The sequence below is a fragment of the Micropterus salmoides genome, unplaced genomic scaffold (genome assembly GCF_014851395.1).
Source record: "Micropterus salmoides isolate LMB-PRFRI ecotype aquatic unplaced genomic scaffold, ASM1485139v1 Ms_hic_scaffold_1, whole genome shotgun sequence".
Taxonomy (NCBI): Eukaryota; Metazoa; Chordata; class Actinopteri; order Centrarchiformes; family Centrarchidae; genus Micropterus; species Micropterus salmoides.
The window spans coordinates 64,408,865-64,436,010 of NW_024040040.1; the positions used below are offsets into that span (position 1 = coordinate 64,408,865).

At 40.6% G+C, this 27,146-nt stretch overlaps 1 protein-coding gene across 1 annotated transcript; it reads right to left on the reverse strand.

The window, feature by feature from the left end:
• Nucleotides 1-823: 823 nt before the first annotated feature.
• On the reverse strand, nt 824-25,177 carry LOC119891319 (WAS/WASL-interacting protein family member 2-like; the record flags this gene model as incomplete). The annotated part of the gene is made up of 8 exons (XM_038702891.1): nt 824-2,998; nt 4,836-4,955; nt 7,561-7,809; nt 11,515-12,192; nt 13,211-13,360; nt 13,923-14,055; nt 16,286-16,429; nt 24,998-25,177. Coding segments are annotated over 8 exons (1,716 nt in total), but the record flags the coding sequence as incomplete, so codon positions are not given.
• Nucleotides 25,178-27,146: the final 1,969 nt, after the last annotated feature.

Consider the following 27,146-nt stretch of genomic DNA (forward strand, 5'->3'; position numbering starts at 1 on the left):
AGATTTGCCCCAAATGACATTTTTAAGTACTTGTAGGTCTACTGTGAAAATAGATCAATAAAAATCTCTACATCAGTTAAGTTACACCTAACTTTAAATCACTTTTACTGCTGCTTCAGTTTCAGGGTCCTGGTTTTGTGCATATAGTCATAACTTACTGCAATGGTTCTCAAACCTTTTCTGTCACGCTCCCCCCTTCAGCAGCCAAAAAAAGTTCAGGTGACTGAAATAAACAGGATTCAGTTAACATCAGAGCACTTCTGTTTGTTTAAATCACATGACATATTCATGCAACTTTTGATCCGCTCTATATCCACAATCCCCCCATGCTCTATTAACCCTATTAGTCCCAGTTTGATAACCACTGGCTTCTGGGGACACTTAAAAAGAAGAGAGCCATCGTTAATGTTATTAACACCAGTGATTTTCCCCTACTATGACAAGTCAAAACGTCCGCTGTGAGAAAGGGTTATAATGATCGCAATGACATTTTATCGGAGTAAGTAAATATTTTTGCTCAAGTATTGTGGTGATATTTACAGTTACAGTCAGATTTTACACTAAACTCCTAAATAAAGTTCTAATTTATCAACAATAACATGTAATAGCACCAGTCTGACATGACCATAGAGCCCAGACAAGTTACAAGTCTAGTAAAATTTAAGAGCATTTCTTTGTGGTTCTATTGTCACTTTTACTTCAGTAAAATGATTTCAATGCTTTTTTTTTGTTGTTTTTTTTAATAAAATCACTGCAAGATCATTAGACTAATTTAAAACACAAACTAAAGCAGGAGGAGAAAACAAACAGGACAAGCATCGGGTACCCTTTTTCCCCCATATTTATTTGAAATTATTTCAAATGATAAAAACATGGTTGATTAACATGAAATGACCACAGGGCTTTTTACTCTCAAGAGTGGATAAAGGTGAGAACAGGAGGACTCAAACGTGTCGGGTCACCTGCGTGACAAGGTGAGTAGGCTGTACATCCAGGACGTGCGGCTCCATTGTGTGTGCTGACGTTGGCATCCGTCACCCACGCCCACCTTCACTACAGTACCCGATCTTTACATCCCCAAAATGTTGGCTCGTTGGCAAAACCTCACACACATCCACTCGGCTCATTCACCTGCCGCCCCACCCTATGGCCAAACATCCAGAGAAGTGCGACAGAGAGGCCGCTCTATCAGACCAAAAGCTCGCCGACTGGAACATCGTTATAATCATCTCTCTTTCCTATATTACACGCTTTTTACAACATAAAAATAGATCAATAACTATGATTACCATTATTCCTTAATGTAAATATACAATATTTATTGCATTTTCAAATAAACTTGTTTCTTATTTTGTTGTCATCAACTCCCCCCTAAAAAAAAAAAAAAAAGAAGACAAAAATAAAAAGCACTGGTACCGATGGGAGTGACAACAGATTTAGGTTTGTGTAAGGCAAGGACCAGCAGGAGGCGCTGCATCACTGAGAACAAAGAATATGACCTGAACAAGCATTTGCTTGTTGTTCATTTTAGTTTGACTATGATGTAAGTAGTGATTTTAAAGTCAAGCTTACAGAAAAGTAAAGAACCTCCATCTGCGTCAACAGTTCTCCGGCACTTAAGTGTTCCTTTTTCTTTTTTTTTGGTTAGCTTCTACAAACTACAATCTGTACAAACTGCTCCTTGCATAGCAATTGAACATTATATCATCTTTCTCTTCTATATAAAAAAAAAAAAGGGGGGGGCCACAAGCAGCAAAAGTATAAAGATGGATTCTGAACAGAGCTTTCAGACCGACGACAGAAAGTTGATAAATGATCCCTTATATAAAAAAACACCTCCAAAACTCTGCACCGCAAACCTGCAGCTACACCATCTACACTTGGTCCAGTTCACAAATAATAATTTAGTTTTCCGCTGTGGAGAAACATGCTGGCTGTGTGAACTACAGTTTGTCAGACACATAAGGGAAAAGATTAACCCACTTTGTGATTCTAGATTTTTATGACTATAATCCTGATCTCAGGGTCTTCTGTTTTAATAAGCATCATGCACAGTGTCTCGGTTCAGCAGTTAAGCTTCCGTGCAAAATCACCTGAAGATGGATATAAACACCCCCAAACTACAGGAGAGAGGGGGAGGTACAAACAAACATGAAATAGTCCCTGTCCAAATGTAAAAATAATCGACCAGGCAAGGCTTCTGTCATAACTTGGCACGTTTTCCAGTAACGCATTTTGTTCATGATCAAAAAGAGTCAATTGTATTTGGGACATACACGGAAACTGTCCTCACTCTGTGCACTTCATTTGACTCCACCTGCTTTTGGCACACTCTCACACAGAAATTCAAACAAACCCTCACCTGGCACTAGCTGGAATGGCTATTTAAGACAAAATACACCCCCCCCCCCCAAAAAAAACAAAAACCACCATCAGTAACTCCCACATTCATGGCATTATCAGTATTTTGTGGAAAGTGTAAATCCATCTGCTGAAAACATCATTTCAAAAGACAGTTTCCATTCGTAGTGTTGAATTTTCTCCTCCCGAGGACACCAAAGTAATAAAAATTAAACAAAATAAGATCACCATTATTATCGGGAATATGCATAAAGAAAAAAAAAAAGGTGGAATGCACAGTTTTGGAAGTGTTTGGTCCTGATATGTCGTGTCAAACAGAAGCCTCTGCGTTCAGTCAGCAGAGCTGGTCGCAGTCAGGAAAAAGGTCGAGTCCGTTTCTCGTCTACGAGTGGTTTTTGTTCTCTCGTGCAAAGACCAAAAAGGTGAGCGGCGAGAAGTGTGAAACCTGTGTGCCGTCGTAGTGCCGCTGTGCTTCCAGCTGGTGGTTTAGTGTTAAGTGTGTGTGTTTTAGTGTGATTTGAGTGTTTCTCCACCCCCTCCCTCCCAGCTGTTCACCGAGTCGGCTGACTGACAGTTCATGTCCTGAGCTGGGGTCTGGTGTTCGCCGGCGGTGCTGGAGGAGCTCCTCTGTTCATGGCTGAGGGCAGAAGGAGAGACGAGGTCACTACAGGTCAGTTTTCACACTTTAAAAAAACCCCACACTGGTAGAAATGATTAACTCTGTAAAAACAGGCTAGAAATTCCTCACGGCTGCTGCGACATGAAGACAGAGAGGAAGCTGGAAATAAGTAATAAACAAAATAATGTGATGGTAAACCGAAGAAACAGTTCCCAATGTGTAGAAATCAAGCGAAGCTATAGTTTTTATTTTACTTCCTGTTTATTAAGTATTTTTGGGGTAGTTTTTGAGTGTATTTTTGTGCCGTAGTGGAGGGACGACAGGAAATGAGGGAGATGCAACAAGAACCAGGACTGCGGTCAAACTCTTAACTTCTAACCCACAAAGACGTCTACAGATGTGTTTAAAACTAATTAGGAGAGTCTTTCTACATATATAGATCTGCTTTCACCCCAAAAATATTTTTCTCCTAATTTATTTCCTTTCAAAATTCTGGGGAAATGTGCAGGTTGGTAAAGTCTTCCAGAATTGTGCATTATTTATGTATTTCTTCTGACTAAATAATGGATTATAAGTGGAAATTTCTGAACAGGAGCCTGAGGCGAGCTCACATAGTAGTACGACATGAGCATGTTGATGGGGTTTGTGAAATTACTCTTACTGCCAGAAGAGGGAGACAAAAGTTCCACACTGCAGGTTTAAATAACCCTTTTCTCCTCTTGATCATTCATTCTTGTTCTTGTTCTTGTCCTGTGTGTTATTCACGCTTTAAACACTTTTTCCCCCTCCACTGCACAAATAAACCTGACAGCACTCTCATTAAGCAAAATGGAAATGTAAGAGTGCACCTAACGCATAAGCAGCGAAAACAAGGAATAGATAAGTCTATTTAAAAGAATATTTTCTCCTCCATCAGATGTGTTTAAATAAATTCTGTAAATTCATGTTAACTAGTGAAAAACAGGCTTAAAATAAATGTTCTTGAACAATCACAAGTTAAAGGCCCCCCTGCTTTATATTTTCCCTGTAAATGGGACCATAATTTACTAAATGAACATCATTCTGTGTTGAAGAAGACTTGAAACTAACAATAAATAAATAAACTGATTAGGAAAGTGTTTACTGAGGTAATTAATCAGCTGAGAAGTAGCCTCATTTCCTCATACACTATGACTTATTTTTACAACCAGTGGAGTCGCCGCTGTAGGAAGCCCAAAAAAAGGCTTTTAAGAGGAGAGACGACGCTTAAAGGATCCTTAGTACAACTCTATAGGGAAAGCCCGTTAACGACAAAGATGGTGGTTTTCCTGCTGCTCCCGCAAGAAAGCCAATGGTCTGCTTGTAACAGCTGAGGTGGGAAACATATTAAGCCAATCGTCTACCACGCAAGCATAGTAGTCAAACTTTTTCAGCGGTTTTTATCAGATTTTACTGCTGCAGTTTTTATGACCAGTGAAAGTACAGTTATGGCTCTCTCCTCATTCATTTAGATAGGGGGCGTGGTCCGAAATAAGGCGTTAGCAAGAAGGCTGTCGAGTTACAGCACTTGCCTGTAAGGGCTTTGCTGCGAGGGGCTAAACACTGAGAGAAAAAAAACAACAACACTGCACTAAAACTCAGTTCATTCACACATTCAAGTTCCATCATTTATTCCACTTCGGCATTTATTAAATAAAACTTGAACTGCAGTTACCAAATAATAAAATTACTTTGTGAGCTCATAGGTGCGTGAGTGCGGTCAAGAACAGGTGAAGCAAACAAAAATACCATTATGACTTCCGCCCCAAACCCTGGTGAATGCGCCCACCACGTACAATATCAGTGCAGTTAGTAATATGAATGTGAGGAGACTTACAAGGGGGTCCTGCAGTACCCTTGTTGGCCTTGCTGGGGTAGACCTTGCTGAAATGCCTGTACTCCTCTGGAGGTGGAAGGTCCTCAATAGGGTGGAAGTTGAACTTGGATTCAAAATCATCTGAGGGAAGAAACAAAAGCAGCTTATAAAATGCATATACATCAAGTTACCAGTTCATTACAAAGCACAAAGCTGTTAGTTACTTAGTGGTGTTGTTTTATACTGAGGAGGCATGTATGTCAGTTTATGAGAGGGCAAAACATAAAACCTCAATAAAAGTCAGATTACTCAATAAAAACATACATTTATGGTACATTGAAATGCCATTAAATATCTGTTATTGATTGCTTTTCGATTACACAATACTTTACACGTTAAAGATACATAAAACTACAAGAACAAGAACCTTTGTACTCACACTTGTACTTAATTAACAATGTTTTGTTCCTCAGACCTTCAAGTAAAATTTGTTTGGTCCCCAACACCTGTGGCTTTATGGTGGGCAAGAACATTCTTCAAGATATTATAGTATTTTGACAGTTGCATATTTTTACTGCAGCAGAATTTAAATTTCAAAACAGTGACTGAGGTTCAACTGCTGACTTTCTGCTTTAATTTGATGGTGTTTACATCCACACCTGAAACAGTGAAGGAACTGAAGCACCTTTTCAAAAATAATCAGTTAAACAAAATAAATAAAGTCTCTTTTTAAATATTTTCTGTCAAGTCCTTTGTGAAAGAGAATTCACAACTTTTTGCTTCAGCTATGAAACATGTGACCAGTTAGTGATTGACTTTTATAAGACGCCTTGGTTACCAAGTGTATTTAGCATTATTATACTGCCACATAGTCCCCACATATTTGGGGACTGTGTATAAATAGTCCTACACTGTACGGGGGTGAACGTCCCAATAACACCTTTAAAAGGAAAAGGAAATGTTTTCACTTAATACTCAACGTGCTGACATAATATAACCAAACAACACATCATTGTCCTAATATTGAGGCAGCGCTGTATAACCCGACAGGTACAACGTGAACCTTAGACAGTAATCTAGGACCCGTCCCTGCCCTCCTGATTTGTTCTAGTGCAGGAGGAAACAAAAAAAAGGGGCTCATTTGCATGTCTGGCTGCAGTGGAATATTTAACTACGGCCATTCATCACAACACAAGGTCATAAACTAAACCCACGTTAACAGCAAGTGTGACAGAGGATTAAACACACGGCTAAAATGAAAAATAGTAGAGGCCAATTCTAGTTCAACAGCAGAACAGCTGGTGCATTTAAAAACAATTCACAGAATATAATTTCAAGCCTTCATTTTAAAAGAGGTATCAACGCCGTGGGTCGTTTTATTTTCCCTACGTCTCTTCACATTTTAAATCTCCTGCCAGATTTTAGTCGTGGCACGTGAGCTCCCCTAGCACTGGCCCCTCTAAGACCCTTGCCTGGCTCCGCGCAGCGACAAAGACTAAAACTAACACTGAAACTAATAAAAACTAAACTAAAACTAGCAAACCCACGTTAAAAAACAAAACGAAATACACATAAAAACTAGTGAAAAATCCCAAACTATAATACACTTGGAGAGTACAAAACATTAAAGATATTTTGGGATATTAAAAATAGAAACTTCAACAATTTTACAAGTGAAAAGTTCAGTTTACTCGTCACAAGGATGATGACGCGCGGTAAAAGAAGTGGATGGCAGAGAAAGCGTGATGAAAGTTGCTACCGAGTTGCATTATGGGAGATGTAGAATCCTATATTTTTTTAAGCCTGACCTATACTGGAGACTTAAAATCAGCACTTGGCTTCGGACGCTGTGATTTTGATCTTATATAACAATTAATAGTAATTATCTCAATGGACTTTTCATATAGAGCAGGTCTAGACCGTACTCTTGTAGTATTAAGAAGCTTTTAAAAAGCACTGCTCATCAAAACATAAAAGATTGTGCCTGGGATTTTTTATTTTGTATGCTACACCACACCACCAAGGATGTAGTGTCCTCTTTTAATACTTATGGAATATTAGTTCACTTTACTAATCAAGTGATTTCCGATCTTATTTGTCTGCCACAGCTCTTTCAGATTTTCTATTTGGAAAATGTAGAATATTTTCACATTTGAGAAGCAGAGAATGTTCTGCTTTGTAAATTATTTACCGATTAATGTAATAAATGTTTTTTGAACGACTCAACCTTTATCTGCGCCATCTGTTCTTCTAAATGTGTTCATTTCGTGCAATTTAATTTTACACTGGATGCTATTGAAAACTTAATTATACCACTGATTCCCTCCCTGGATCAAATAGGTTTAGATTGGTTTTCTTCTTTTCCTAGTAGGTTTGGTCACATTTGCATTTGAACCACCACCTGAAGCGGCAGAAGCCCGACGTTTCAACAATAATTATATATGTTCTTTAATTCTAGCTAACTATAACAACCTCTCTGTTCGCTCACCAACTAGTTTCCATGTAATCTCAAATCCAGCACGCTCTGTTTGCGGAAGGCGAGTCCTGTGTTCCTGATATTAATGATTTCTGTGAATTTTTAATCCTGTGTTTACACATTTCACTAACTCATGATATTTACTTTTATATGAGTCTGTTATTTCCCCTGGAAAGCAGAAGTACACAAATCTTTTAGCAGCTCTCGATGGTGGGAGCATGACTGGGGAGGAAGGACATTATGATGCCGAAGCGGTCAGTCCTGACTCACCTATGACAGGCTTGGAGGAGGAGACATGGGAGTGTCCGTTCCGGACTGGCGGGGGTGGTGGAGGAGGTCCAGCTGGGGTTCGGGAGGAGGTGGAGGATGTTGAGGAGGAGGAAGAGGAGGGAGGCGGAGGTGGTTTGCTCACTCGGCTTTGGGTCTCTGAGGTCACAGAGCTGTGAACACGGTATGGGGGCGGGGGAGGAGGGGCGTCCCGACTGCCATTTCGGGACCCAGGAGGGGGCATCTGGGGAGCTGTGTTGATAACCCACACAAACACAAATGATTAGGATGACATGTATGATGTTACTCTCTTTATTATGGTACACTACACTATTCAGAGTGAAGGAGTGAACTGCTGTTATCCATAAAGCTCGCTTACAACAGCGACATGCCTTCAGATTTCTGGGCTCTTTTTGTTGTTTTTTGTATTTTCCTGTGTTCCCATGAAAATCACATCATGTTCAGAAACTTCCAGCAGCTCCAGAAAAATCTGACTATGAAATGTTCCACGGTGCGTTCGAGGAGGCTCTGACAATATGGGATTTGAGAATAGGTAACAAACAATATATCCTACTAAATATGTGAAGAATGTTCTGTATTGATCTGTACTGTACTGCCTGGAAGGAAGGAAATCAGTCTAAAAAAGTGATGTTAAGTTTTGGAAAATAGTCTACCTAGTCTAGTCTAAGTGACTTCTACCTTCGTAAATCTCCACAGACAACAGAATGGCACATAGAGCTGCAATATTATTTACTTAATTTGATTACATCATTTTTTTATTTCATCATCAAGTCTTTAAAATGTCTCTACATAGTAAAAGATATGTACATCATAATTTCCTAGAGTCTTTAAATGTCTTATTTTGTGCGGCCAACCCTCTAAAACCCAAAGATATTTGATTTTAAATGATATAAAAGAGAGAAAAGCAGCATATTCTCACATTTGAATAGCTGTAACAATAGATTGTACTAAGACTAATCATTTCAGCACAAAACACCTTTGTTATAGTTCTTTTAAAGACCATTTCTGTATTTTTATACCTAGGCCCTATTTTTACATATTTTGGGGAAATGTGCGAGTTGTTCCAGGAAGACGACGGTAGAAACGAGAGTCAGAGTTGGACAGAGGAGTTTGTTTTGTTGGAGTAACGCTAGGAAATAAAGTCTTGCTAGCAGTTGCTCTACGTACACAACAAACTCCTCTACCTCCTTTCCACCAGCGTCTTCCTGCACTCGCCTCTCACGAGACTTCAGAGAGAGACTTCAGTTTCCTGTTAAAACAAAGGGGTATCAGAGGGAATCACTTGTTATTTCCACACCAAAATATTTGAAAATATGTTTAAAAATGCGAAAATATCCAACTGTGTTCATATCATTACGCTACAGATCTCAGTGGCATAATGTCACATTTTAGCAAATCACCACCAGATTAATACCAACCATGACCAGCTGGTAATAGTAACGGCTGTCTGGAACAGAAACAGTTATAAACTGTGGTTTGTGAAATGATTTGCAGCTTCTCCAGACACTGCAGCTGCTGTACAGGACTAGTAACACATCTCTCAGCTCTCTTAAATATCAGAACATTAAAAAGAACATCACAACGAGGAGCAGAGAACAGGAACAATGAAAAGAAACATGAGACGTCTGGCAACTTAATGTAAAAGCAGAGGAGAAGCAGAGACAGAACGTGAGGAGGAATGCTGGAATATTCCACAGGGCTTCAGGAATGCAGAGAAACCAGGCGGCCTCGTGGCGAAGCGCTCCGTCGTCCAATCACAACACACACAGCTCCAGCTAACAAGTGCCTTCCTGTTTTGTGTGCTCGCTCTGAATTCAAATTATGAATATGTTTCCACTCAGCTATAAATCTGCTCTGGGGAGGAAACAAAATCATTATCTTTAAGCTATTAAAAGGATTCATTTGATAACGCTATAGTGTTTTGTAGGTCTTAAATCCTTCAGTATTTCCTTCTACATCAACACAAACATAGCAGCTTCTGGCGTTACACATACGGAGGCATCTAATGCGCGTTATCATCCACATAGCATCAACTAAATCAAGCCTCAACACGCACGCCAACAAATAAATGTCTGATCCACGTATGGAATTACTTTATGTCCGCGAAGAGGCGCACAAAACAGCATGTTAACAACCTGGCTTGGAAGCCACAGTCAGAAGAAGAGGAGGATTTAAAGGTCACAGAGGCACACAAATCGTGTCGCTCCTCTTTCAGAATCGTGCCACAGTAAAATGTGATCACACTGAGGTTTTTTTGCTTTAAGGCTGCTGTGCTGCACTTCGAAGGTTTGGAGATAACGAGTCAAAACTTGCTTTGGCCTCTAAATGAAAATTCCTCCAGCTGAGAAAGTAGAGTGATGTTGTGTTCATCGCTTTGACTGTTCAAATCCTGAATCAGAAGGAGTCGTCACACTCACATCATTAACGTATATATACAGTAAAACAGGTGCTGATGGATTAATCGGTTAACGTTGTGTTCAGCTAAACAGCATTTTTTTGGACAGCGGAGAGATGACAGGAAAACTTTGCTTTTAAATCATTTCATTAAATGTGCATCATAATGTGGTGAGGTTTGCTGTGTTCTTTTATTCATTTTTAATCTTTTGTATCACCTGCTCCACGTTTGCACTTTTTAAAATTGTAAATATGCATATAAAAATATTTGTTTGTTTTTGTACCCTGTAAAGTAGGGCTGCTCGATTATGACAAAAATCAAAATCAAGATAATTTTGGATCAATATTGACATCACAATTATTTACTCATTGACTTAAGTACACATCACGCATTTATTGAACTTTTAAAATTGAAAGCTTCATCTTTCAAAATTATTATATATGCATTACCCCAAACAGCCCATGAAATAAGAAACTGTAATCCAACATTAGGCTGAGCTCTCTCTCAGTAGAGGGAGAGAGTGCCAGAAACAGTAATGAAGTTTAGCATTAAATACACAGTTGTAGGTTACAGTCTGTCAGCGAGTTAAGGCTGCAAGCTAAAGCAGATATTCCGAATTACGCTGAAATTCAACCGCGGTGTTCTGTCGGAGATGCAGTGACTTAAACAAAGTCAGTGAGTAAAGAAAGTATAAATAAGTGAAGGTAAGTATTTTTTTAAGCTATGAGTACAGCACTAGGGTTATGCAAAATGCAGTAGGCTTGTGCTAATAATGTTGACTAGCAAGTTAGAGCAGTTATAGCCCCGTCATCTTGGCTCGAGCCGAACTCAACATGCAACAGCCTGGCTGAGAGTAAGGCTGAGTATCGTATTCATTTTATAGATTTCGATTCAACTTCTTCATCGAATCCGGTTCTTATTATCATCATCTCGTTTCCGAATCAAACCCCCACATTTACTTTTATTCATTTAGCTGACGCTTTTATCCAAAGCGACTTACAATTGCTATACATGTCAGAGGTCGCACGCCTCTGGAGCAACGATGGGCTAAGTGTCTTGCTCAGAGACACAATGGTGGATGGGTCATAATTAGGGGTGGGAATCACCAGAGGCCCCACGATATGATACTATCACAATACTTATGTCACGATACGATATTACTGCGATTTTAAACATCCTGCGATGTATTGGAATTTATTACTTTTTTCCAACTTAAATTAAGGAAAACTATTTTTCTAGCAGACTGAAAAAGCAATTGATTCTATTATTATAGCACCAAAAAATAAAATTTTATATAATAAAAGATCGATACTTGGCGTTCATGTATCGATACAGTATTGCCACGGAATTGCCCCTACACCTACACAATGGGAATCAAACCCCGGTCTCTCACACCAAAGGCATGTGTTTTATCCGTTGCTCCATCACCACCCTTAATATTATATACTCTGCGTTTGTGATTCCACGAGAATGAGAAGAATAAAAACAGCATAAAACAGACATGAATACTGACGGTTCTGTGTGTTTACAGATGGTTGTACCTGCTCTGCGCCCAGGTGGCTCTCTGACAGGAGGTGGTGGTCTGCTGCCCTGCTGGGAGGATGGAGACGGTGAAGGAGGCGGGGGAGGAGCCTGGCTGCGTCCTTGGCTGCCTGATGAGTGTTTTTTGTGCAGGGAGTTGTGTCTCTGTGGTAGCTCCGGAGCTCCGCCCACATCTACTTGGGACGGCCCATTGGAGACGCCACCTGATCCAAAAGGTCTGTAAGGAGGTGGGGGTGGAGGAGCGGAGGAGCCACCGGTGGGGGGTCTGCTGGAAGACGGAGGCGGCTTCGCGGAGCTGGGAGAGGTGGGGCCTCTGTTGGGTGTCGGTGGGAGGGGCTTCTCTCTGCTGTGAGAGGAAGATGAGGAAGGTAGAGCAGGTGCTTTCTGATTGGGGGTAGGTGGAGCGTTGCCACGGCCACCTCTGTTGAAAGGTGGAGGAGGAGGTGGGGCGGAGGTGCTGTGCTTCATCCCGCTGCCTGTGGAGGAGCTGCTGCTGTTGCTGCTGGGGGGGCGGGAGATGTCAGGGAGCGAGGGGCGGTGGGAGCGCTGGTGCTCTGGAGGAGAGGGCTTGTTGGGCGGGGTGGGTGAAGAGGAGCGCCCTGTGGGGGGGCGAGGGGCCGCAGGCCGGGACCCTGGGGGCCTCAAGGCGGATCTGCCCACCGAACCGGCTACACCATCTGGAGGAAGGACAGATGTTCAGATGGTGTTTAGGATCACAGACACACGTCAGACATACTAAAATGTAAAAACCACAATTATCTTCATTATCAAGTAATCTGATTATTTTCTTGATTAATAAATTAATCCTTTGGCTTATAAAAATGTCACAGAAAGGTGAAATAAACCGCTCATAATTTTATAGAGATGCTTGTTTTGTCCAACCCAAAAAAGAGTGCACTTTAACATTTAGGAGTCAAACAAACAAATCCTCACATTTGAGAAGCTGGAAACGACTGACTCATTATAAAAATGGTGATTAATTGAGTAATTGAGTCAGCTCTCATAAAGTATATAAAATTTTCAGGTTACGATATCAATACATATTGTCAGTTACAAAAACATTGCTGTTAAAAAAGACATTGAACTAATTTGAGCCCTCCACCTTTTTAGAAGTGAATCAATATTTTACGTTTTACATCCTCTGCATTTAACTTCTCTCAGCAGTAATAAGGAGGTCAAAGGTCACAATCACTACACTTTCTTCTTCTATACAGGTTCTAGCTGTAAATATTTTATCTCTAAAATAAGAAAGTTCTAGTCTTTCATTCATAACGCACATCCCTCGTTCCTCACTGCACCGCAGATACGTTTGCTCCGCCAGAGATGAGTGGACCGGAGGGAAAAAAGGGCCATTAAGTAAATAACCATGTTCATGTTGAAATATTCTCCCTGCTGATTCATACGTTGGTCTTTAAAACATTGTGTGTGAATTGTTGTAGTTAGACTGTGTTCACTTGTTGTTGGATAAACTTCAGACAGATTATCAATGACTGATGTAATATTAGCCCACTCACTCTCTTCAGAGGTGGACTTTGACTTCAGGTCCCTTCTCTGGTTTATTCATTTCAACAAATGATAAGATGATGCTTTAACCAATAAGAGTGCAGGCCATACAGAAAACAAATTTGTAGACAAACAATCATATTAGAAATAAGCAAATATATGATAAATCCAACACACAAAAAATGTTTTTACCTCCAACTGGGCGTAATTTTGGCACACCTCCTTGGAAAAGGCCTCCCATTCCCATTGGCCCTCCGCCTCCAAAACCTCCACCACCACCTCCTCCGCCACCACCACCACCACCTCCACCGCCACCTCCTCCTCCTCCTCCTCCTCCTGATTCTGGTGAGAAGAGGAGACAGGTCAATATACACAAACATGAAAGCAGAAGTAGAAAAACATTTATTTTTGAAAGAAGAGACAAGCGGTACCAGGTGAGCTATCCAACGCCCCTGAACTAGAAATACATTTTAATATTCAAATTTTTGGAAAGAATGAGAGCTATTCAACATCATGGTACACGAGACAGGATACGTCTGCACAGACAGAGGGGAACAAACTTTTATCAGCAACATTTCTAATCTTTACCAAGTCAGAAATATCCTTTAATGATACTGAATATCTCCATATTTATTGTTTCGTGAAAGTGTGTTACTAATTAAAATAACTTTAGATTGACTAGCCTTTAATAAAGGCTATTAAATCTGCATCATTACAAATATCCCTTTCCTGAAGATTAGTAGAAATGTTTTATTTATCTAGGAAATGGAAAGAAGATGACTCTCTTAAACTACTCCTGCTGACGTCTTTAGATACATCTCTCTTTGTGTGTATAATTTGAATAAGCTCACTGTTATACATCAGCTCAGGTGTGTGTGCGTGAAATGAACTTGCTGTGACTCACTCTCTATAATCGGACTGCTCCGGTCATTGATCGCAGTGACCTTCTTTAGCTTGGCGCCTTTGCAGATGTCCGACAGCAGCGCTCCCCTGCCTTTAGTCTCGGAGGAGCTCAGTTTGGGAGGAGTCGTGTTCGCCTGTGGAGGAAGTTAACAAACCTACAATCACACCTCCGGTTCCTCTGGTCTGAACCACAGTGGAAGGTTTATGGACCTGAGGTTTATTTGGGTTCACACTGCACAACAGAGAACCAGCTTGTACACAAAAGTCACATGACTTGGTCACTGGTTTACTGGACAGCAGGTCACACATTCTGGCAGATTTTGACTGCAGTCCCTGAAACTGTTTATTTTTCTATAATTAGCTTTCTCTGATGTTACATTAGCACCATCTCAGACTTCAGGTAGGACTCAAGAACCAATAACCTCACAGACTACATTCACAAAGCAGGCCTTAGTGCTCAATTCCAATTTATTGCCCAGATCTGATTTTATTGACTGACTGTTCACATTATTATTTCTGCATTTGCAGCCCATATCAGACTCCAGTGTGATCTGGCCACGGCCTGAAAGTGCACCGCATCCGCAAAGGAATAGTAAGACTTCACATGCCACAGAGGTTAGAGCCTACGGCTTTATTTTTAAGTTGATTTAAGGTGGAAGAAAGGGAATGGATCACTTTGGCCTGCAGTCTGAATGCGGCCTTGAGTCTTGTTTAAGTCCTGGTGTGCTTTTACAGTGTGTTAATAGTCCTTCTCTTTCCATCCACCAATCCAGTCAAAACAAATGTACTGTGATTATTATAATTAAGTCTTTGTGTGAATGGAATTTTCTACAGATGATGTGAAAGAAAAAATTAAACACAAAGCATTGACTCAGCTATTGGGACTCCACAGCAGCATTTTAGCTGCGTATCATAGTTGATCTCAGTCTATATTAAAACGACTGAAAACGCACATGTATTGGCCGTTCAAGTACACTGGGCATGCGCGTGCTGGTGTAAACATGAAGCAGCTGGTCTAGTAGTTACAGAAGATTTGGCGAAAGAATAAAGAAATGCAGACGAAGAATTACACCAGATTTTTTTTTGCATGGACCAATAACGAGCTTGGACTGTTACTGAATGTAACACGGGAGTTTAAAGCGACGGTGGCGGCGGAAAACCGACTGCGAGTCGTTGCAAAGTAAATACGCCAACATGCACAGTACGAGTGTAGGCTATGTGTGTTATTTGTACGATACAAGACATTTTAATAAAAATACAAAATCAAAAACTCTGTCTGTAGCATCGTGTTTCTGCTTGCGTGACTGATAAGACCGAATCAGAGAGCCAAATGTGTGCGTCTGCGTCATTGTTTCTAAAGAGCTCAGCGACCAGTCGTTGTGTGTGAACTACACAATGACGCATCAAAACGGCTCCCCAACTCATCATGTGCCACATGCCAAATATCTGGAAAAGTCGGCCGACTCTACATCCACATCCAGCCAATGAGAGCAGGCAGCTACTTTTTCACCAAAACACTTTTTACTCACCTCCAGCTCTCTGTAGCTCAGACGATCCCTGCTACCTGCATGTGCTGATCCATCCTTTCACCCAGATTCTGTATCTTTATAATTGCTATCTTTATAAAAACCAACAACAGCTGTTTCTTGGGTAGGTTCCTGTCATTTCCCGTTTCACATTTGACATGCGTTTTCTTGACAAAATGTGGTTTGGAGAGCAGCGTCGGCTGACAGAGCCGCTGTCAGCTCGTGTATTGTGTGACCCCCTGTCACCGATCAGTCACGTAGTGTGAACGCCACAACCACTTCAAGACTCCCGTCACAAGACGGCAAGTTGCGTAGTGAAATTTAAATGAGCTGTTCTGTTGGGGGATGCAGTGACTTGAACCAACAGTGAGTAAGAAAAATATAAATAAGTAATATATCGTATACATATAATAATATATGTATACGAGTAGAGGAAAAGTCTGCTAAGCTAAGAATGGTGACTAACATGTTAGAGCAGTTATAACCCGTGATGTCGGCATGAGCTGAACTCAACACGCAGCAGCCAGGCTAAGAGGGAGTTTGGGCTTTTAGGGAAGGGCGATGGCCACCGCTGCAAAAGGAAAGGGTTGAGCTGGATTATAACAAAAACAAAATGAGAGCATCGTGGGGGAAAAACAATGCAGCACAATAATCATGTTATCTAGATTCTTTTGCCCGACCGACAGCAGACTTACTGCAAATGTCTCACTTATGTCAGAACTGAACTGCCCGTGGATTAAGTATATTGAACTGAATTATCAATCGTATAATCCCAGTTTCTGTGGCTGACACCTTTGCAGTGCGATGTGCTGTGTGTGCGTTCAGTCCGATCACTGACCTGATGGAAGGTGGGGGAGGCGGGGGTCCTGGGGGAGGAGGGGGAGGGGGAGGAATAGGCATCCTGTCCCTCTGTTGGCACCTCTCTGTGTGGGGTAAGGACCGGTGACTTCACCGTCTCTGCTGGGATGACACACACTGGCTCCTGCAAAACAATTTCAACTGATCATTACGCTGAACATTTTTAACTGCACAGACTCGCTGATGGCAAACTCTGCTTTGCAAGTCAGTGTAAAGATCCTGTTACTCATGAAGCAGTCACAAGTGAATAATGAAATTTACAGATGCTGCGGCCAGAAAATATAAATAGCTCCTTTCTTGGATACAATAAAAACTTTAGTGAATAAAAGTTGAAGCGCTTTTTGGCATCAATAGCTCCATAAGAAGGTAAGAAGACTAAGATCTGAACTACTGTATAAAGAAAGCTAGATGTAGTAAATGTATAAAGTTGAGCCAATATTTAACCAGATGTCGGCTTGCTTTCTTGATGTACCCTGGTGTGGGGTGCACCAGCACTGGTAGACTTCTTCAACATTTATCACAGAAAGCCTAGACTACTGATAATAATCTTTCTACCTTCTGTGCAAATGTGTTTGGAAGCAATCTTTGGTTTTAAGAAAACACTCTAAAGGAGGATGGGATGGCTACAACACAGAATATTTACTTTACATAACTAAAAAGGAATAATTTAGGCAACAAGTATGTAGCTGCAATGTAAAATCCACAAGGCTCCTCCAGCTGTCTGACCACTGAGGGGTATAAGAACCTCAACCTGGCAGTAGGTGTGTTTCTATCCACCTCTTTGTTTCTGCATTTTCAATTTGCACCTAAACAAACCTGAACATGAAATCAAAATATTAAAGTTTTTAAGCTTGGCTGAGGTGGAAAAGTTGGTGTAAGTGCAATAGCAACAGACGTAGTGAATTAATCATGATGCAGCAGTCGGTAACAATTGGACACCAAATGCAAAATCTTAAGCATGTCTTTCTGAAGCTAGTACACCACAACCCCCCCCTCAAAAGTTATTCCGTACCCTTTGTCATCATGCATCTTTGTTACTCGTTGATACGAGCGCCATGACATTGAACCTACTGAGCCCAAAGCTTCGTGTGGAGCCGGCACGTGTTTTGTAGGATACGAGGTTGTTGGCAAAGAGGGATGGGCAGATTGGTGTTGGTTGTTTCTCAGCCATTGTGTTTGCAAAACCTCTTCAGCCGCGAGATGAAGCATGCATAAGGAGGGGGACTGATTGACACTACGTTAAAGACTGTTGCAGGCTGCGATTGGTTGTTTTGACTCGGGAGAGGTGAATTCTTGCAAATGTTATTAGGAGCAATAGCAGGAGTCATAGCAATCAGATTTCTTTCAATTCAGTTTTATTTTATTTTTATTTTTTTTACAGATCATCTGTCATCAAGATATCCCTACCGCTGCTTTAAACGTCCACTGGAGAGACAAAGAGGACAGCAGATGAAAACATCAGATCTGTGTGGAGCGATGTAGAGACGAGACTGTTTACTGAGGTAATAAAATCAAGTTAGAAGTAGGGGTCATTCTGTCATAGACTTCTATTCAATTGGACTACTTTTTGCAACCTGCGAAGACGCTCCCTGCTGGCCCGGAGGTTCCCGCTTGTCACAGGCACAACGAACAGAAGACACATAAATCTTCTACTTATATACAATATAATATATACAGTATATTAAAGTGTGCAATTTCACTTCCCTGTACAGGTGGCCTTATTCACGAGCAAATTCATGCTTCTGAACTTAACCAGCCAGTGAAGAGTTCAGTCTGCTGTAGTGAACAACTTCATTACTGCCTACAGTAGCAAGGACCAAGGGACATAAGCCGATGTATAATAGAGGATGAATGAAAGTGCTTTATTGTGTAGAGCACAATATTAAAGTGCTTTTTATTTTGGCTCCTGTGGCAAGAAACACAGACTATGAGCCTCTCCCTCTGTCAGTCTGTTAAAGTGACTGTGACAGTGCCCAGGATGACTCACATGATTTCTGACAAGACTAATAGGAAAAATGTCTCAAATGACGGTAAAAGCTTTGACTTTAACTGTAAATGTCAGAATAGTTAACACAAAATAGATCTCCCTACAATTACAATAAGTTAAGACAATCCTATTTGTGATGGGAGTCTGACAGTGGACCTGCAACTAAATCCAATATGTGGTGTTGTAACATGATTATCACAGGTGAGGAAACTCACTCCACCTATATTGTAGAACAAACCCTGAACAGGTCAAAACACGAGATCACCAGTTGCAAGATGCCTGAAGCTAGATGCCAACACGTCTCATCCTGCTCCGTCACAGGGGAAACAAATGGCCGAGGTTTAATGTCCTCTCAAAGAACAAATTCTTTGTAGGAGGAAATAGTTGCTGAAGCAGCTCCTGCGATGCATCCTTGAAGTGTGCGGACAATACGAGCATTTCGACAAGAATCCTAAAAATGTTACAATGCCAAAAATTTAGCAGTCTATACCAATATCAGTAAAATCCCACAATTTTTGATACCAAGGTAAAAACAAACAACACAATAAATCCCATATACTTCAACTTACACATTAAATAAAAACATTTGAACATTACAAAGAACAACTAACAGTTGTGAAAGTTGTGAGAGGATGTCCAGAACAGATGAGATGGTTTGATGTCAATATACACTGAATATAAATTATACCAAATTATAAATGCAACACTTTTGCCCCCATTCATCATGAGCTGAACTCAAAAAGATCTAAGACTTTCACTATGAACACAAAAGGCCTGTTTCTCTCAAATATTGTTCACAAATCTGTCAAAATCTGTGTCAGTGAGCACTTCTCCTTTGACGAGATAATCCATCCCCCTCACAGGTGTGGCATATCAAGATGCTGATCAGACAGCATGGGCATTGCACAGGTGATCCTTAGGCTGGCCGCAATAAAAGGCCACTCGAAAATGTGCAGTTCCATCACACAGCACAATGCCACAGATGTCGCAAGTTCTGAGGGAGCGTGCAATTAGCATGCTGACTGCAGGAATGTCCACCAGAGCTGTTGCCCGTGAATTGAATGTTCATTTCTCTACCATAAGCCGTCTCCAAAGATGTTTCAGAAAATTTGGCAGTTCATCCAACCGGCCTCACAACTGCAGACCACGTGTAACCACACCAGCCCAGGAGCTCCAGATCCAGCATCTGGAGACCAGCCATCTGGACAGCTTCTGCAACGATCGGTTTGCATAACCAAAGAATTTCTGCGCAAACTGTCAGAAACTGTCTCAGGGAAACTCATCTGCATGCTCGTCGTCCTCATCCGGGTCTCGACCTGACTGCTACTTCACACAACCATTGAAGAGGAGTGGACCAACGTTCCACAGGCCACAATCAACAACCGATCAATTCTATGTGAAGGAGATTATGAATTGCAAAATTACACAATGCGTCTTATTTAGCTATCAGCTTTTAACTTAAACTTGAGGTTGTTTTAGGCATGTGCTAACTAACAGTCACAACAATAAATACTGCTTTCAAAAATCCATCTTTTAATGAACGTTTCTGCTGCAGCAAAACAAAGTTCCACTGAAACCAAGTCCTGATCTCTGCAGCTGATCTGCTGTTTAGTGAGGGAGCAGTTTACACGCCAGTACTGCAACACACCGGGACAAACTGACACTAAATATAAAGAAAGGAATAAAGTCATGCATTACATTTTCCGAATTTCCAGGTCAATAATAATTGTATATTTTCCCCTAACTCAACAACTCACAAAAAACTCACTGCGAGTTTGGGGCAGATTAGCCCGCCGCCTCACGCAAAGACAGGAGAACTGTTTTCTCTTGTTTAAAAAGTGTGAAATTATCCAATGTTGTGTAATCTTGCAAACTCGGCAGCAACACGTTCTCCTTTTGGGAACGTCGCCATGAGCGATGCATCGTTTGTGATTGTAAAGTCAGGGCACATCTGGAATATGACACGGTCGTTGTGTATCATAATTATGTGCTACTCGCCATTAATCAATCAAACAAAAAAATTGTAAGAAAACGTTACAGCTCATAACGTGAAGTAACACAGCTTTAACGTGAAGCTAGCTTGCTAACTAGCTTTCCAACACGAGTATTCATCATCCACAGAGCTCAGATGCTCCGGTGTTTCCAGGAAAGCTCAGCTTTGCAGATGCTGCAGTTAACCTTTTTGGCTGAGTGGAGAGTGAAATGCTCCCACACTTTGGAGGTTTTAGGTTGTGAAGGTTACTACCAGCGCTGATGTATTGTTGTTTTAGTAACTTTACTGTTCACATCACTTTACTCTGTTACGGCCCGATAACATCATGAACAAATCAATAATTGAATTGTATAATTCAAATCGATTTTCAATTTACAAATTTAATAATTGATTTTTGTCGACTAATTGTTGCACCCCTACTTCCAATACATTGAAAATGCACATTTTCGAGTGGCCTTTTATTGTGGCCAACCTAAGGCACACCTGCAGCCTGCTGCACCAGTGATACGTAAGTTCTACCTTAAGTTATGGTGCAAAGTCCACACTAAACAATACGTTGAAACTAGTTAGTTAGTTTGAGAATGATATTTTTGTTGCACCACTGAGACGTAAGGTGCATCTTAGCTACTCTGGTGTAAGGTCCATACTAATCAAAACAGTGTTGCAGAAAATGATGTTTACACATCCCATGGCCAATCAGTTCATTACGGTTTTGTCATCTGTTTGTCTCTCTCTCTTTCAACGTTTGCAATACTGAAGAGGCTATGGGCTAAAAATTAGCAACAAAACACCAACAAAAAGGTAGGCCTACATATACAAGGACAAATCATTATGATTAGGTGATAACTATAAAACCTTAATCTACAGCTAGTCCAACAGTGACAACGAGCGGTAAAACCGTTAACTACAACATAGACGTAATTTAATGGTGCCCGTAACCAACGGTAAAGTATAACGGGCAGATGAAATTGTAACATTATAACTTCTGTACGCGTAGGAGCCATTATCCCCCACATATTTCAAAATTTTGCCCAGTCACCCCACCTTTCAAAACGATGCGCCATGACAACCACTTGACTATTTTATGGAGGACTTACACCCATTAAGGACTAGGTCTAAGATTTAAGATGCAACTTATGTCTACGATGGATGCATTTCAGCTGGTGCAATATCTGAGAGAAACAGGCCTTTCATATATATAGAGAAAGTCTTAGATCTTTGAGTTCATCTCATGATGAATGCAAAACCAAAAGTGTTGCGCTCAGTATATAGTCAAATATTAGGGCTGGGCATCGCGTTAACGCATTAATTAATTAACGCCGACAATTATTTTATCGCATGTTAACGCAGTTTTTATTTTATTATTAGTTTGAAAGTCCCTTGCTCACTGGCTCTGAATACACACAGGAGGGGCGGGATGTTGATAAGCCTGCAAATCAGCCACCCAAACAAGCAGTGCAGGGAGGCTTCAACAGACTACGGTTTCATCTTTTTTCCGTATTTTTCCACCCGCGATCCGTTATCACGGCAGCAGGTGAGCCGTTTGCTTGTTAATGATGCAGCCTATCAAACAACTCAAACAGCCGAAAGCTACATCTGCACCCTGTGTTCAATGTTGCTTTAACGTTAACTGGTCTGTGCTTGTAAAATATCCACTGCGACTTGTAACGTCATTTCAAGTTTTTAACCGAGTGAAGTCTGTGCGAGTGAACACACGCACCAACCCCGCTACACATATAAACATATTTGTAGACACACAAGCAGCAAGGATGGCGGTGTTGATGCTGAACTAAAACTAATCTTGCAAGGTATTGTCATGAAATTTGGTACAAAGAGTCATGAAGCTCAGAGGATGAATCCTAGTGACTCTGGTGTCTTGACCAGCCCATGTTCCAGAGAAGCGATCATACTAGCTCATCAAGCTAGAGCTAGAGGTTGTTCAGTATGTCTCACAGATGCTAAGGGTCTGCAGATGAACAGCAGGGGCAGTGTTGGGGTAGTATGGGGAAGCGGGTTAGGGGGCTAGTAGCCGGCGACAACAATGGTGGCAAGTTTTGAAGACGAGCTGACAGACCAATGCTGCAATTACTTGTATGATACATCATTGATGGTGCACAGTCACAAATATTCCATTTCAGAAGTAGACCTGCAAAAATGAATGCAAACAAGTCCGAGACGTTACGCCCATGCATGGCGGAAAACAAAATAGTAACCTACTCGAGTGTCGCCGTGCTTATTGTTTACATCATGCAAATCCAGAACTTCAATATGATCCTGTGATACGAACCACCCATACCTGAAACGGTTTTAAAAGTGTTACCTCCGCACACAATGGCTGAGGTCACATCTCCCCAAACCAGTTAGCTGTCTGAGCCCATTGATGGCTCATGCAGGCAGTGTTGGCTCCTCACCCCACCCTCACTCTCTGCTCCCTTCCTCAGGCTGCCTGGTTGAGTGTCCAGGCAGGTTTTCACTGAGGGAAACCAAGAGGAATCTCACCGAACAAGCTCGCTAGTCAGTCGGTGACGTGGTTTGAGCAGAGAGACACAGCAGCACAAACAGAAACTGAGAGTAGGGGGAGTTATCTCTCCTCTGGTGGAGAAAGAAATGTTTCAAGATCTGCTGATTGCACAAAGGCTGAAGCCACAGACTACTCTGAATCCCAGTTTGCATTACGCTTGTTATTATTCCACTAATAAACAGAATAATTATCCAACTACTATTAAAACATCTCACTCAATGACGTCATTCTGTTTGAGACGTAAACCTATAACCAATCAGACAGATAAAACCCTGTCATGTGAATGTTTTAGATTAGTTTTAGTGCAGTCAAAACAAAAACCAAACACTGCCGGGCTTTCCGGTATTTATCAGCATTTTTAATCACACTGCATCTAATTCAGAGCTGCAACAATTAGTTGATGAACTGCTTGATCCATCAACAGAAACTTAATCAAAGACAATTTTGATAGTAAGTTAATCAACGTATTAAGAAAAATGTGCTCGTTACAGCTTGTTTGATATGAATTTATATAGAAAACAGTTTTAGTTACAACATAAATAAGTAGTAGGACATTAGTTTGGATCGTGGTAAACATCTGATGGGAATTTTCCGTTTCCATCGACATATTGCACACTAGATTGATAAACGGATATTAAAAATAGCGGATCATTGCAGCTGACATTACAGTACTTTCTATTTTGGACACTCACAGCCGAGATGCCAAACTCCGATCCTCTTGCTGACACAAGTACTTCGTAAAAACATTAACAGATGTAGGAATTATTGAGCGTCTTAAAGGGATCGGAAAGAACACACACTCTGGAGTGATTGTTAGTTAGTTATGGCTTTCAGCAAAACCTCTGAAGCATGTATGTATTTACAAAACTGACAGCTATACGCTGGTAAAAAAAAACAAAAAAACCCCCAACAGGTCCTGACTTTTGACCCCTATAATCTGACTAATCCTTTCCATACAAGATCAAAGTAAAGTGGAGGTCCTAAGTAGGTCATGATGTTTGGCCTCCATAAAGCTGTACACCAAAGTTTCCCCACATCAACAGAGAAACACAACCAGGAGGGGGGGGGGGGAGGAGGAGGAGGGGCTGTATGAGGAAGTCAGATGCTTTTGTGGTTAAGGAAATAAACTGAGCAAAAAGGCCTGCGGCTCTGTATGTCTTTCTAGGGTTTTTTTGTGCCATGACATAGCCTGCTTTGTGTGCTCTCACCTACTTTCCTGGACAGATTGTGCCATTCGGCTACATCAGTGGTTCTCAAAGTGGGATCCGGGGTCCCCCAGGGGTCCTTGCCAGGGCTCCTTCCCCAGTAATAAAGGGAATCTTTTTTTTTTTTTTTTTAAATACCATCCATAAGTAACACACTGAATGTATGACTATGAGTGGTGGCCCAAAGACAGTGGAATAAACTTGCCTTGGTTATCAGGTTGTCCTCCTACCACCGAGACTTTTAGTCTTAAAACCCTTCTTTTTTTTTTTTTTATTTGGCTTTTGAGTCTGTTTAGGGACCCTTGCAGGGTCCAAAATCAGCACCAGCCAAATGCTGGTAAAATATGCTAATAGTTTGTAGATTCACTTCACTCATGAGCCCGAAAAACAAATGGTAATCTATTGAGTGGCTGGTACACTTTGAGCATTCACTAGCCATTGGCTGATAGACAAAAAAGTTCATTTGCACCCTCGACAGCTTAACTGTCTTGTTTTTCTGTTTTTTGTTGCTTGTCATAAATTCATAGGCTTGCTGTATTTATTAGTTTTATTTAACTTTAGTTTTTATTTTAGTTTAGTCAACATTGGTTGAATTTATAAATGTGCTTTATAAATTCTTATCAAATGCGTGTCGTGGTCTAATTTGTGTCACATTAGTGGTCCTTAAGTTTGAGAGCCACCGCTTTTCATTCCTCTGTAACTTGCAGCTGCGCTAACATGAATTTCCCCATATGAGGGATTACTAAAGGCTTAACGTTATCTTATCTTAAAACCATAAGTCAAACGTGTTGTTGGACAGATCTAGTAGATTCCCCCGAGAGACAAGAGAAACATGCAAGTCGAGTGACATCCAGCTCAGTAAAACAGGATTTATCAGGCCTGGGCAGGTTTGTTTAGCCGCTCCCAGGTAACATTATCGTTAGTTACCTACCTGGCGATGGCTTTAAACTTAAAGTTAGCTTCAACATCCTAAAGGTTTTACTCACCCTGGCTCGAAGAAGAGGAGGTCTGGTAGTCTCGTCCTCAAAAACAACATGAATGGAAAGTGCTGTTGTGGCAATCCTTCGTCTGGACAGAACAGAAATTAGGATGGGAGTGGGTTGCTGGTGATGTAACCGCAAGCACTCGCAGGTTAGCCCGGCTAACGTTAGCTTGCTGTCGACGGGTTAGCAGCTTCAGCTAGCGGCGGTTGGAGAGGAGCTAGCTGCGGCTAGCTGTTAGCATCGAGCTGTTTACTTTCCAGCTGTCAGTGTCAGCGCAGTCCGGCTGCCTGTGGGTCCCGTTAACAACAGTTCAGAGTATTAAATAAACTGCTGGCCGCGTTTAAGAGTCACTTTCTGTAGTTTCAGGTAGCTACGGAAAACTTTGCCCGCACTCTTGACCTGCGAGCAGAGCCATAACGTTACTCCCCGTTCTCACGGTTTTATCTGCCTCTTCTTCCCAGAAACCCGGAAACGGGTCGACCGACACAAAATGGAGGCAGATCTGCGCTGCGTTAAAGTGCGGTTGGAAAATCCAGTTTCCAAACTTCGAGGTCCCCTTAAATACTTAACTCTGAAATCTAAAATTTCTTTTGATCATAGCAGAGGGCTGTGTGTGTACACAGTGTGGATATATTTTCCGTAGATAAATCACATTTAAAATTCATCTAACGGCCCATTTCCCCTAAAATCGAAGAAACTCAATTCAAAAAACAATTAATAGGAAAATTAAAATCTTTAAAAAATTAATATAAATAAAAAATCTAGTTTAAAAAAGTAAAGAAAATAATGACAAAAGACAATTGAGAAATTTTAACAAAAAAGAAAAAAGAAGAAAATTAAAAAAAGAAAATTCACAATCTTTTAAAAGAAATTTAAAAAAACAAAATCTATAATCTAATCTAAATCTAAAATCTATCCACTTGCTGACTTTCTTAGAGAAAAGGTTTAAATTTTAAGTTGATCCCTATGTATTTTGTGAGGTGGCTAAGGAGACTTTTGAACACATGTTCTTTTTATGTCCTGTGTCCAAAAACATCTGGTCTGATTTACATAATGGTTGTCACATTGATTGATGACTTTTTAATTATCACATTTTTTCTGATTTGGTTAATATAATTGTTCTCATGGGTAAATATCACATCCATAGTAGTAAGTGGAGATATTCTTTTCATGGTGCCTCATTGAAAAAAAACTCTAGGACAAAAAATCACTTTGAGATAGAAAGCTTCAAACTGTTTCAGCATACTTATAAAAATAACACAACCGTCCATGTTGTTTACACATCGTGACTCAAAATCACATGAACACACCGAAGTCGGAAAAATACTTAGTAAACATCCGAGGAGCACGTGAATGCAGCATTACTTATTAACAAGGCTGAAGAAGTTTCCTTTAAGGTTATTCATACGTTTTACCCCACCAAACACTACATCCTCATGTAGGTTTAAAATGAAATTGAACCTTCAACAGTACCTTCAGTGAGACTCGTGTTTAGTTGTGTTTATGTAAAACAATATATTTATACATTTATATTTTCAGGTTTCAGCTTGTTTTGGCAGAATGTCCTATTTGGGGTTTCAGTAATGAAAAAACAACACTCTGACCATTATTTTTCTGATTACTTTTATGTTGCTTTCGTTTAAATTTCATATAGGCTACCTATTTTCCTTGAGAAAGAAATCGAACTTTACAACAATTTAAAACAATTTGTTTCTTGCCCAACAAAAAGGTTCTGAAGATACTTAATGTCTGTTCTCGTTTGAAGGTCTTGTTGTCTTGTCTTGTTTTGTTTATGCTTATTCACTGTATGTACTATATGTGTGCATATCTGGCCATTAAAAGAGATTCTGATTTTGATTAAAGGGAAGTACATTTGACTCCACTTAACTACATTAGACAAAGTATATGATCAGTTTATATTATTAATCATCATTTTACATAGGATTATACTGTCATAGATTAACCGACCCAACAGTATATGAGGAGAAAGAAATGCTCCATCTCAATGTTTCAACCAACTAGGCTACAATAAATTGCAGCTTACATGTTGACATGTCCCGCGACCCTGTACGCAGGATAAGCGGTTGACGATGGATGTTTACATGTTAATGCAACAATAATATTTTATTATAATTACATTATTATTATATAT